The 12720-nt window shown below is 34.1% G+C and overlaps 1 protein-coding gene across 1 annotated transcript in view; it reads right to left on the reverse strand.

Moving 5' to 3' along the window:
• Nucleotides 1-331: 331 nt before the first annotated feature.
• Nucleotides 332-12720, reverse strand: part of orb2 (cytoplasmic polyadenylation element-binding protein orb2) — a 55824-nt gene continuing 43435 nt past the window's right edge. Inside the window, exons 5-8 of the mRNA XM_074143638.1 lie at nucleotides 11427-11637; nucleotides 10368-10549; nucleotides 4846-4956; nucleotides 332-574 (exon numbers count right to left, since the gene is read on the reverse strand). Of these exons, the coding sequence (XP_073999739.1) occupies nucleotides 458-574; nucleotides 4846-4956; nucleotides 10368-10549; nucleotides 11427-11637 (621 nt within the window). The 3' untranslated portion in view covers nucleotides 332-457. The remainder of the gene's footprint in view (nucleotides 575-4845; nucleotides 4957-10367; nucleotides 10550-11426; nucleotides 11638-12720) is intronic.

Genomic DNA, 12720 nt, shown 5'->3' on the forward strand with positions numbered 1-12720 from the left:
TATTTAGTTTTATTATAAATTATTTAATTATTGTTATTATTATTAAAATTCTTATTCGAATTGAATAAAAAGAGTGCAAATGCTATCTTATAGACAAAAAATTGTATTTTTTAATTATGAGAAATAGCTGTTTTTTGCTTTTAGTATTATTTCAAACTTCATTTTTGAGTAATTTACTTTATGTATTTATTTATTATTAGCCATAATTTATTCTAATAGCAATTGTTAAGATTATAACTTCATACTAATTTTTTTTTTTCTCTCTTAAGAGGTTTGTATTCAAATATTCCATTTTTTTACTTCACTTTCCTACGATTTAAAATTAGCTAAATATTACTTTGTTGTGTTTTTTAAACGTTTATTTTAAAAATTTCTTTTTTTTCAAAAAAGTTTTTTTATCATTAAAAAAAAATTTTTTTCTTTTGTTTTAAGTTGAGGTGCCTAAAAATGAGAGGTGTTAACACCAGCGGAATGGCAGTGCTCTGGGTCGATCTGCGCCTTCCTTCACCAATGGTTTGTGAAACTCACGTCCAGGTCTTGAATGGATCGTCGCCCAGCAGTGTTCGCAGTAGTACTGCAGCGTGCGCAGATAAAAAACAAAAACAATTATAAAAAAAAGGGTGATAGTAAGAGTCTCTATTAATATTATTTCCTCTTCAAATACTCAGTTTCCGTACGAAGCTTTTTTGCGTAATGCTAGAGAGGCAGTGTACAAACTACTTTTTCTTAAATCAAACAGGATTATTTCAGGCTAGATGTCATTGGAGATGGCCTGAAAGGCTGGCCACCACGACCCCAAAATGTCTTCTATTGTTCAACCTATAAGTTAGAGGTCCTCCCCTCCTCAACTTTGGCTGTTTGATCAGTCTTCGAAGCTAGAAGAAAGGCTATAAGATAAAATTTTAAATCATTATTTTTGTCTACTTTTAGAAACCTAAGTCACAACCACACAGCCCTGACCAATGACACAATATTTGTACAGTCGTATTCTCTTCTTCCGAAAAAATACCTACACAGGTTGTTATTGTTGCCAAACTCATGCGATACATGAATTTCCAGAAGCTCTACTCAAGTTAGATTAAGTCCTTAACATCCAAGCTCCCCTGGAGCTCCTTGGTTGAATCTACGCCTTTCTTCATAAAAATTGTTTTGGCTATCGATCATCAGGATAGCAGTCCCACAGTAGCTTTGAATTGACGAGTAAAACCGCCTGGCTGCCCGAAAAGCTGACGATTCCTCACCTCCGTCATAGTTCCACAATCAACCTAACTATTTGAAACGGAGATAATATATATAAAAGACTCTTCTTTACATCTAAAAATTAATATGTTAATCATAGATTGTGTGAGCACGCTAAAACCTTCAAAGCTGTACTCCACCCAACCAACTTCAGCACAGCCATATCTAAAACAGATTCGCCTACGAATACAGTATCGATACATCACATTCAACTTCTTTTCATAATATGATTTTTAATTTTACGAACTATCACTTTCTTCTAATCCGTTCTTAAAAATTTATAATTCTATTCTAATTCTAAAGTATGTAAAAATATTATTATTTTTTATATATTTTTTTTTTTTTATTTATTTAAGGCGCGACAATATCTGAGGTGATCAGTGCACTTCCGGCCTCTGGATAGTGTTCTCTCGTTACAGAAAACACTGTCCGGAGATGTCAGAAGCTCGTAGCAAGAAAATAATCTAAAGAGCAGCAGCTGGATTCGAACTCGCATCGGTTCTTAACTATTATTAATTATTGTTTCTGAGTAAAGTATGTGCTTCCACAGGTAGTTGGACGGACGTTAAGCCCGCCTGAAAAAGTAAGCTATTACTTTACTTTATTAATTTGCAATTTGAAAACTTCTCTTCTCACGAAAATTTGATGGCTGTACAGAATGTCCAAAAAAGTTATGAGTTATTGTACATTCTATCTTTCTTGCATTAAGACTAATTAATAGCAACTAGCTAACTTCAAAACGTATCTCTGAATCATAATCTTTAATTTTACACAACAGAGATCTCAGGCGCCACGGTAGCCGAACAGTTAGAGGCAAGGCTTGCAAAACTAATATGTATTGTGGTACTGGGTTCGATTTCCGATCTAGGCTGGATTTTATTTGATGTTAAACTTTACAGTAAAATATGTCGCTAGCCGCCTCAGTCCATGATACCTAATTGGTAGTTGGACGTAAGGCCCGCCTGAAAAAATTGGCATTACTTTACTTTACTAATAGAGATCTGAATGTAAACCTCGTTGCAACTTTAAGTATTATAGCGATAATGTATTCTTTAATTCCTTTTCATTCATAACTAGAAATAAAAAAATACTAGTATCAAATTTTATCCAAGCACTTTTTTTTCTTAAATTATTTTTTAATTAAACGCGCAGCACCTAAGGCATCTATAGCCTTCCAAGAGCACTACAAGCTTCCGGTCAGTGAACTGTAAAGGCTCCTAGGAAAAAAAAAAATAATAAGAGTAGAAAATAAATAATTTAAAAAAATTAATTCCTGGGTTGAATCAGGGAACACCACTTCTGGCTTACCAGTTCACCGCAGCAACTGCTAAACTAAACTCTTTAACTACTCATTTCAAAAGAGATTTAATGAAATAAATTTTAAACTCCACTACTAATTCTCAGTTAACCTCAATAACTAACCTAAAAATTATGAGGAACAGTAAAGTAATCGCCCATTTTTCCAGGAGGGCTTAATGTCCAACTACCAATTAGATGTCGTGGGTGGGGGCAGAAGCACATACTTTACTAAAATAATTTTTTCTAGAAAATAAAAAGCTTCATGAGGGAATCTCTCACTTATAAAGCATCGCTTCATAACTACTACACCATGAGAATAACTGTGAATTTAATTTTCTACATGAGCTAGGAATAAATGGCTAAGTTCTATTTTAAAAAAGAGGACTTGGTCATTTATTGAAAGCTGCTGTTATTTATCATATTTTTACTGGTCATCAACCATATAAATAAGCCAGCAATAAGTTACTATTATCTCATACATCTCATTTCTCCTGGTGATTGCAACTGAAAAAAGTTACTGAGCAATGCTTCACCAGGTGGCGCGAAAACTGTTTCAAAGAAGAAGAACAGAATAGCAGTTTAGGAATGAGCAACGTATTGAATGTGTTTGATGTATTTTGGGCTGTGTAACGGATAGTTGTTAGGAGTATGTGCGATCAGATTCTATAACTACCTTAATACCATTATACACCAAATGTGAATGAATGAATGAAAATAAATTTATTATCCTGGGACTATTGTCCCCTTAGAATAAATACATGTTCAACTGGAGGCCCTATTGTTTTGGCCTGTATTTTAAATATTTATAAACAAAAATACACAAGTATTTATAAAAATTAAAATTAAAATTAAAAAAATAAATACAATCAATTACTATTTCAGAGGAAGCTGAGTCGAAAGGAGATAATTGAACAGAAGGGATTTAAAGATGGAAAGAGTACAAACATGGCGGACGGATGCTGGTAAGGAGTTCCACAGAGAGGTAGAGCGAGTTAGGAAAGATTTGTCAAAGGAAGAAGTACGGTGTCAGGGAAGATAGAGTATTACGGAATGGATCGAGGATTTGAACTTGAAGAGTTGAAAAATAATAAAATCTTTGAGATTGGATAACTTGGAAAAGAAATGGAGCCAAAAAATACTGGCAGCGGTAGACAGGAAAAAGCCACTTCAACTCATCGTACTAGTGCGAAATGCGAGAGTCTCTGGGAATGCTGAAAATAAATTGTATGAAGCAGTTCATGAGGCGCTTGAGCTTATTTTCAATATTACCAGAAAAACCGCCATACACTAAGCAACCATGGTCGAAATGGTTGAAAATAAGGGAGGAAACTAGGAGTTGCCGGGTCTTAATTGGAAAAGGGTGACGGGAATTATTAAACTGCTTCAGGATATGGATGGAGCGGCAAGAAATTTGGGAAACATAGGTTTTCCAGGATAGGTTTTGATCAAAAGTGATACCGAGGTTTTTAACAGAGGAAAAATATTATATTAGGATGTCATATAGGAAAAGATTAGGAAGAGAACAATGATTAAATGAGTGAGTTGGAGCCAATTACACTTTCTTTGGTCTTTTCTGCATTTAAGTAAGTTTATTTTCCGTGATATTGTTGAGGTCTTCTTGAAGTTTAAATACAGCTTCAAACAGATCCGACGGGGAAAAGGATAGGCAAATCTAAAAATCACCAGCATATAGGTGGTACTGGGAATGGGAGATGGAAAGAGGAAGGTCATTGATATAAATGGAAAAGAGAGTGGGAGATAGAGAAGAACCTTGAGGTACAACACGTGACAAAGGAAGAAGTGAAGAAGGATTACTATTAGGAGTGACGACGAATTGGGAAGGATTTGGAACCAGCGGAGGGTGCTATTGGAGAAACAGAGAGATTGAAGTTTGAAGAGCAAGATATAGTGGTCAACGGTATCAAAGGCTTTGGAGAAGTCTAGGAGTATAAGGATTGTAAGTTTTTGGTTGTCAACAGCCGTCTGTAGGTCATGAGTAACTTTCAAGAGTGCTGATTGAGCGGAATAAGATGGGCGAAAGCCAGATTGAAGTGGATTAAGGAGATTGTTCTGTTCAAGGTAATTTGCGAGCTGGGAATGCACTAAGCGTTCGAAGGGTTTAAAATTCGATAAGAGCGAAATAAGACGAAAATCACTGGGAAAAGTAGGATTTGAGATTTTATTTAGAGGACGGACTAGTGCTGTTTTCCAGCAGAAAACAATGTGGTGTATGTGAATGAGATTTAATGTTGGAACTTGCTACGGTCATTAGGTTTACACTCCATATAATAAAGCAATTAGAATTACCTGCAGGCAAGTGACGTTCGCACAAAAGAAGGGTGCGAACTTGCCTCCACATCGTTGTCCCTGGCATTCGTCACACATCTGGTCGTCCAGCACGTACGGCTTTACTTCTACCTGCAAACATACAAAAAATTGAATTATGTTTCACATATACTACTCAAAAGTTGCTAAGGAATTGCAATAAAAAGATCAAAAAAAGACAGAAAGAGTTATATATTTTTTTAAATAAAAGTTGCTTCATTTGTCTTTTAATATCACATTATCTTTCACAAATAAAATTTTTAAAAACAAAGATAAAACACGATTTAACAAAAGCCGTGAGTGTCGCCTAACAAATTGTGGAAAACATTTCCTCTGGTTTTTCCACAATTTTTATTTTGTTAATCCAATTAATAGTTTTTAAGTACCTGGTGTAGCCTCCTCTTACTCTCTGAACAGCTGCACAACGGTTTGCCATACTCAAAATAACGGCAGCTATTTCTTCTTGCGGAATTTCTTCCCATAGTAACGTTAAAACGTTAGCAAGCTCTCCGGTGTTCCTGGGGCTGATGGTTATTTAGTCGTCTCTGTAAATTTTCCCAAATGTGCTCTATTGGGTTTAGGTCTGGTGATAGTGCTAGCAGTGGTAAGTGGGTAATGCCGAGACGACGAATTTCTTCAAGAACACATCTGGCGCGGATAGGGCGGGCATTGTCGTCGAGAAAAACAAATTGTGGCCCAATATTGTCTCGGAAGTCTGAGACAAACCCCCGAATAATGTCATCTCTGTATCTGATCCCATTTAAAGTGCCCTGAATGATGTGTAGTTCAGTACGATTGTTGAGAGTAATTCCACCCCACACCATGACACCGCCACCGCGGTGTGCTGTTCCGGTTGGATGAATTGTGGCTCAAAACGAGTGTTTGGCCTTCTCCACACTCGCAAACGTCTGCTATCACTCCATAAACAGAATCTTGACTCGTCACTAAACAATACAAATTCCCAGTTTTGATTCTCCCTCAACCTAGAGTTTACCCATTCCAATCTTGCTCTTCTGTGCCGAGTATCCAAAGAGGGCCTTCTAACTGGGCGATACGAACGCAAACCAACCTCTCTCAATCGATTTCTAATCGTTTGATCAGATACTTGAGTCCCAGAGGATTCAAAAAGACGATTTTGTAACTGTCGGGCGGTCAAAAAAGGGTTTCTGCGGGCATTCATCCTCACTAGGCGGTCTTCTCTTTCAGTGGTTCTTCGAAAATTCCCACCGCCATGGCATCTTTGTGCAGTTCCAAACTCGCGGTATCTTTGCAATGCTCGGCAAACAACACTTGGCGCAATGTTCAAAGCATTAGCAATTTCAAGCTGAGAAAGGCCCTGTAAATGAAACTGGACAATTAAATCTGCCCTTTCATCACTTAGAGGTCTTCTTTCCATGATAAAAAATTAGAATTGAGAAGAAAAAAAAAGTTCATTTACTTTCAAATGCATTAGAATACGGAATCATTTTAAAGGACAAAATTAGCAATGTTTGTTTTTGTCGTTTATCAAAATGAATTAACCTTTGTACGACTAACAAGTGCATTAATTCCTTAATATAAACAAATATTGAATGACAAAATAACGAGATAAACATCAAAACATTGTGCAAGTTAATTATATTTGATGTTATTTATAAATTCCTTAGCAACTTTTGAGTAGTTTAGTTGAAACAAACAGTGCTTAGATAAGGCTAGTTAGCCTAAGGGACTGCGTAAGCGCTGATCCTTCCCCACCACCAGTTCACTGTTTTTGACACCAATTACATACTTATTAGTACGTTTTGTTAGGGAGAGAATCCAAATTTTGTCTTATTCACTATGTAGCTCTGAAAGCACATTAATTATTAATTTTATGTAATATCTCTAAATAAATTTTGTCTTTTTAAAATTCAGAGATATTTATGCCGATCCATTTACAATTATTTATTCTCGAATACAACTATGCAAGAGTACGTCTTCACTTCGAAGATTACTGAGTTACTTGGCCAATAAAAGATAGTTTCCTTTATTGTCACAACACTCGTCAAACATTATAACGGGAGTTAAAATTACCAGCAAGGATGAAAGCTAGCAAAAAAGCTGTTCTACTTTCTATTTTGAGGATTTCAAGAAAACTATTGTATCTCAGGACACCAAACATACTCCTTAACAAAAACTTACAGTTTAAAATGTTAAGTATAAGGATTGATTAAACGCCAAAAGGTACACAAATCAGCGAGTACCCAACATTTCATTAATAGTTAAGTAATTCTACTGCATTAATTTTCATTAATAAGTTATTTTTTAGAATTTATTAGATGTCACAGACCCTTATGCTGGCCACTTCATTTATAATATTTTTTTGTTATAATTGTGATAAATCACATATATATGTACATGCATGTTAAAGTAGAAAAAGACAAAGTTAGAGTAGGCTACAGTCTTGAATTCGTCTTACCGAAATAATCGTGAGCACAAATAACACACAGTTAATAACAAGTAGATTATTCAACAACAATTATTCATTTCTCGACTGTAATTTAATTTAGACCTCCTAATTTTACTTACAGTAAAATACTGGAATAATTAGCTGTCCTAAAAATATGCATATCTTATTTATTTTAGATTACATATATACAACATTGTGGGATGAATACCTACATTGAGAATGTAATTGAAGAAAACTATGTTACTTGCGATAAAGCCAGATAATTATTATAAACGTTTGACTACTTCATAAAATAACAATTACTTTAATCGAAGAATGAACTTAAACCGACGATTTTTGAAAATCATTGATGTATGTTGGTGAAGTTTCTTTTAAAAAAAAGTTTTGAATTTTTTAGCCTCATAATTTTTTTTAATTTTTTTAACGTTTTTCTTTTTAACCTGTAATTAATAGTTTCATTATAATAGATAACTAGATATTACAGTCAATCTACAGTGCTACTTGAACATATATTTTGTAGACGAAAATGGCCAGCATAAGGGTCTGTGACATCTAATAAATTCTAAAAAATAACTTATTAATGAAAATTAATGCAGTAGAATTACTTAGCTATTAATGAAATGTTGGGTACTCGCTGATTTGTGTACCTTTTGGCGTTTAATCAACCCTTATACTTAACATTTTAAACTGTAAGATTTTGTTAAGGAGATTTTTGTACCTTTTGGATAGATTTTCCTTTTTGTCTATTTTACAAAGTTACATATCTTTCTTACAGATTTTTTTAAAATTTGTAATAAACAATTCTATCATTATAATCTGATAAGGTGTTAAGTCGGAACCGTAACTACCACTAGAGAGATCTTTTTAAAGAATGATTATAGTTGTGTTCCCCCAAACCATACTCAATAACAATTTTTTTGAAAAAGCGTTTTGAATAACATAGGAAGGTATTTGTACGTAAATAGCAAAATTAAACTGCGATTTCAGTACTTCCTTTTAAGAGGAGTAAGAAAAATAAACTACGATTGCAGTACTTCTTCCTAAAAGGCAAAGAGGCAAAGATTTTTTTAATCGAACGACAATTCATTGATTTAAATCGGTTCACTCATTGATAATTTAAACAATTGCAGTACTTCCTCTTAGTAGGTGCAAGAGCATCAGCAACGTAGAGGAGCTTTAACCACTTATTCGAGCTGAATTTTATCAAAATCGGACTAAGCGTTATAGAAATATTGGTAATAATAGTTTTAGAAAGGGCTTTATTTGGGTGGGGCAAACTCCCCTCCTTATGAGGCACGGCGTCGAGACTTTTAAAGTGCAAATCTGTACAAAATTTCGATTCGAATGACACTTCATTCATGAAAATCGGTTCACGTGTCGATAATTTGCAATGATTGCTATACTTCCCCTTAACAAGTGTAAGATCTGATCGCCGCTTTAATGTTACGTAGGGGAGCCCTAACCCTATCATCCTACCAAATTTTATCAAAATCGGGCCAAGATTTACAGAGTAATTAGTAATAATAATTTTGGTGGGAGCCTTACATAAAGGAGGCTAACTCCTCTCCCATTCGATGTACAGGATCGAGACCCCCAAAAGGCACATCTACATAAAATTCCGAATCGAATGACACCTCATTCATGAAAATCGGCCAACGCGTTTAGGCGCTACGTTGTTTACAAAAAAGTAACAAGAACAAGAAGAAGAAGAAGAACAAGAACAAGAACATTTTTTGAAAAAGTCGTTTTTGCTCATTTTTGGCAACTTTTTTCTCGAAACCTATTAGATCTGGGTTGTTGCAAAAAAAATTACAGTTTTAAAGGAGGGTTTGCCCTTTATTTTAAAGAAAATTTGGGAATTTTATCTTTTATAGAAAAAGAGAAAAAAATTGTCAAAGTTGGTTTTTTTTCAACATGACGCTTTTTCGTGCAGTTTTTGACGATCAACCCTTATACAACTGTCCTACCGGACAGTTTTAATTTCAAAATTAAATTGCTGGGCAAACTGAGCCCTCTAAATGTAACTAACGCTGAGTACCTGTTAACTCTAAATTCCATTCTCTATTTTTCTTTTTACCGAAGAAACGTTTTCTCTTACAATATTGATGTTGCAACTATTTCCTCCTTCGATACATCCAAGACTACCCCACCTAATATACTTAATTTTTCTAAAAGAAAGTTTAGAAAGTCTGATATTTTTTGTTTTGTTTCAGAACTGCATAAACTATGACAATTCGTTGGTCTGTTTCGAAATTGAGCTCTACTTCAACTCTATTTTACCAAATAGACTTAATTTCTTTTATAAGAAAAAATCTTTATTTGCATTTGCATATTTGCGTTGGAGGATAATCTACCAAATTTCATAGGATGCACTCTCTCGACATTTTTTATTGGATCACAAGACTCTGTAAATACAAAATAAGGCCAAATATAAATATGTTCCTATAGACGAAGTGGTCTCTGTTCTAATTAAAACAGGGGATTTTTAATATCCATTTAATTTCATCAATTACCTTAACTGATTTATCATTACCTTAACTGATTTACTTAAACATTTACTCTCTTCATCTCCGATTTAAGGTTTCTATGTAGATCCCCATCTTAATCACATACCCTTATCATTTTCGGACGCGCTTTTCATTCCATGCGATAAATAAGCACACACATACACTCAAAACTTGCAATTAAAAAATAAAATAAACTAAAGTATTCTTCAACTAGGAAACCACAATATTGAAAGAAAATAGTCATGAATTTAATTGGGGAATAAATAAATAAATAAATAAATTCACTGCAAATCCTGTTACTGTAAAAACATGTTCCACAGCCCTGAAGATGACCTAGTCCCTTGGTCAAAAGCTTTGTATTCTTACTTTCTTCTGGATTAATAAATCAGTCACCAAATACTATGAACATTACTCCACAATAAAATTCACTGTACGAATATTGGTTGTAGCGGAATTTACCTTGGTACACAACTTACTTCAATACTTTCTGGTAAGTCACTTCTTCTGGCAGGGGCAGAAAATTGCTAATATTATTACTACTTCTATTAGGAAAAACATGACATTTTTACCCTTTTATCGATATCGCCATGCTGTAACTGTACAAATCTTGCAGATATTGCAGCTATGTAACTTTGCTGATTAGAGAAGGCCACTCGACCAGCACCTTTAGGATATTTTAATTCCGGATCTGTGTCTATACCCGCGTAACAAACTCCACCATACAGTCGATCCATTATCATCGCCAGTTCGACTGTCATAAAAAAACAAAAACAAAAGATTATATAATTTAAGGTAAGAATAATAATAATGATAAATAAGTGTGAAGTTTGAAGTTCAAAACAACTCCTTTCTGTGTTCAACCTCAATAGCATGCAAATAATGATACTAGAAAAAGAAGTGGTTAAGTATCATCGAGAAGGCCGTTACAAGTGAAGACATTAGCAAAAGTATCAGGACCTAAATTTCAACTGAAGGAAAAGTACATACTGGCTAAAGCGATGATTTTACTAATTAAATTATTAACTTTCAGTGACGAGCTGGTTAAAACGTCACTTACATCTTTACAGGCCTGTCCAATGATCTTGTAGTGCAAAACTATTATTTAGACAAGTAATACATATCGCTAAATAGAATTTAATTTTATTATTAAAGGATTGTTTTTTAAGAAAGGTAACCATAGGGCATCCATTACCGGATATTGAGGCATCTTAATGCTCCTAGGAAAAAAAAATTCAAGGGTTTAGCTGGATTCGAATCCAGTATACCAACCACGGGAAGGCCCGCGTCACAACGGCGAGATGAGATCAAAACGACCGTGTTGCAGTGGTTGTCAAATCAAGCGGCAGACTTCTAAGAGGATGGGATTCAAAACCTGGATGTACGATACGGTAAGTGCCTTAATATTAGTGACAATTATGTAGAAAAGTAGATCAAGGTACAGGCTTTCATGTAAAAATAAAATTGTTAAGAAAAGTATACTTGTTTTTCTTAAAAACGGTACTTACTTAAAAAACACGCCTCTTAATTTTACAAGCTTCTAACAGACGGTAATACCATTTATGTTCGTATTTGAGTTTTGTACAATACTCTAGTAAATAAAATATATTTATTCAATGCAAGTAACTTACTTGCTTTAAGTGGTCTTGGTACACCGCCTACGAATACAGTCTTGCGGGGATCTAATGGCATTGAAGCATCCAACACGAAATCAGCGTCCGATAGGCGCCATGGTCTTATCTGTACAGGTTTGTCTTTGATTGTTGGCGAAGATACACACAGATACAGTTTGTCATCATCTTGTATACATGCATCGATCAGCTGTTGTACAGAACTCTCATCCTGTATCAAGAAAACCATAATTTAATTTAGTTTTTAAAAAGGCATTGTAAAAGTAGCAGGAAATTCATCCATAAATGCGGATTGTAATCTTTTTTATTCTATTTGTAATTTATCAATGAGTGGAAAAAATAAGTTAATTTAAAAAAATTAAGTTTTTCTGTGCTTGAAATAAATTGCAGCATGCTACAATCTCAATTTGCAATTGGAAGTAATCTTGTCCTGAATGTCTTCGAATTCTTATTATATTTTATAATTTTGAACAAAATCAGTATCATTTTGTTTACAGAATTCATTTCGCATTCATTCATAATTTTAAAATACCCTCTATATCAGGGATGCGAACCTTTTTGAGACGTGGGTCAAATTTTGTTCATTGTTTTTTAGTACTAGCTCTTGGGTCACTAATGCCCATTTGCACAAAAGTTAAGTTTAAAAATTTTAAACTGAATATTTTCAAAACTAAACATCTTTAAAATTCAGTTGGCTTAACGGGTAAAACGGGACGAAACAAGTGCTATGGAAGTCTCTTTTTACAAACATAACTGAACAAAACCTTACAAAAGTGTGTTTTATCTAAAGAAAAATCTAAATATGGTTATTTGCTTTGGGTTGTTTTTTAAACAAACAAAATACGAGTATGAGTAAAATTATACATTTTATTTGATATTTTGTAAACACTTTTGCTTTATTTCAAATACTACAAAAGCATTTGTCGTAATTTGCGTTTTAGAACTGTAATGATCAAACTAAAGATTATAGATAGCATTTAAATTGCTTTTGTGTCAATGCGTGATTGTAAAAAATAAAGATAGAATATAAATTATCCACACAATTAGAAAATCTAAATCAACCCGCGTAAAAAAAACAAATGGATGTGTAGCAATTGTGGGTCAGTGAAAAAGCTTGTGCGAGTCAGTGTCTGACCCGCGGGTCATAGGTTCGCCATCACTGCTCTATATCCTTCGATTGCAATTATGAATTATTTAACCTGAGTCCAAACTTTACAAGAAGGTGAATCTTCTGTGCCACAATATTTCCAAGAGTTGCATGTGTCGTCGTTTTATCGATCTATTTTCATTAATT

Source organism: Rhodnius prolixus, unplaced genomic scaffold (genome assembly GCF_049639745.1).
Source record: "Rhodnius prolixus isolate KJV_2025 unplaced genomic scaffold, Rpr scaffold_12, whole genome shotgun sequence".
Taxonomy (NCBI): Eukaryota; Metazoa; Arthropoda; class Insecta; order Hemiptera; family Reduviidae; genus Rhodnius; species Rhodnius prolixus.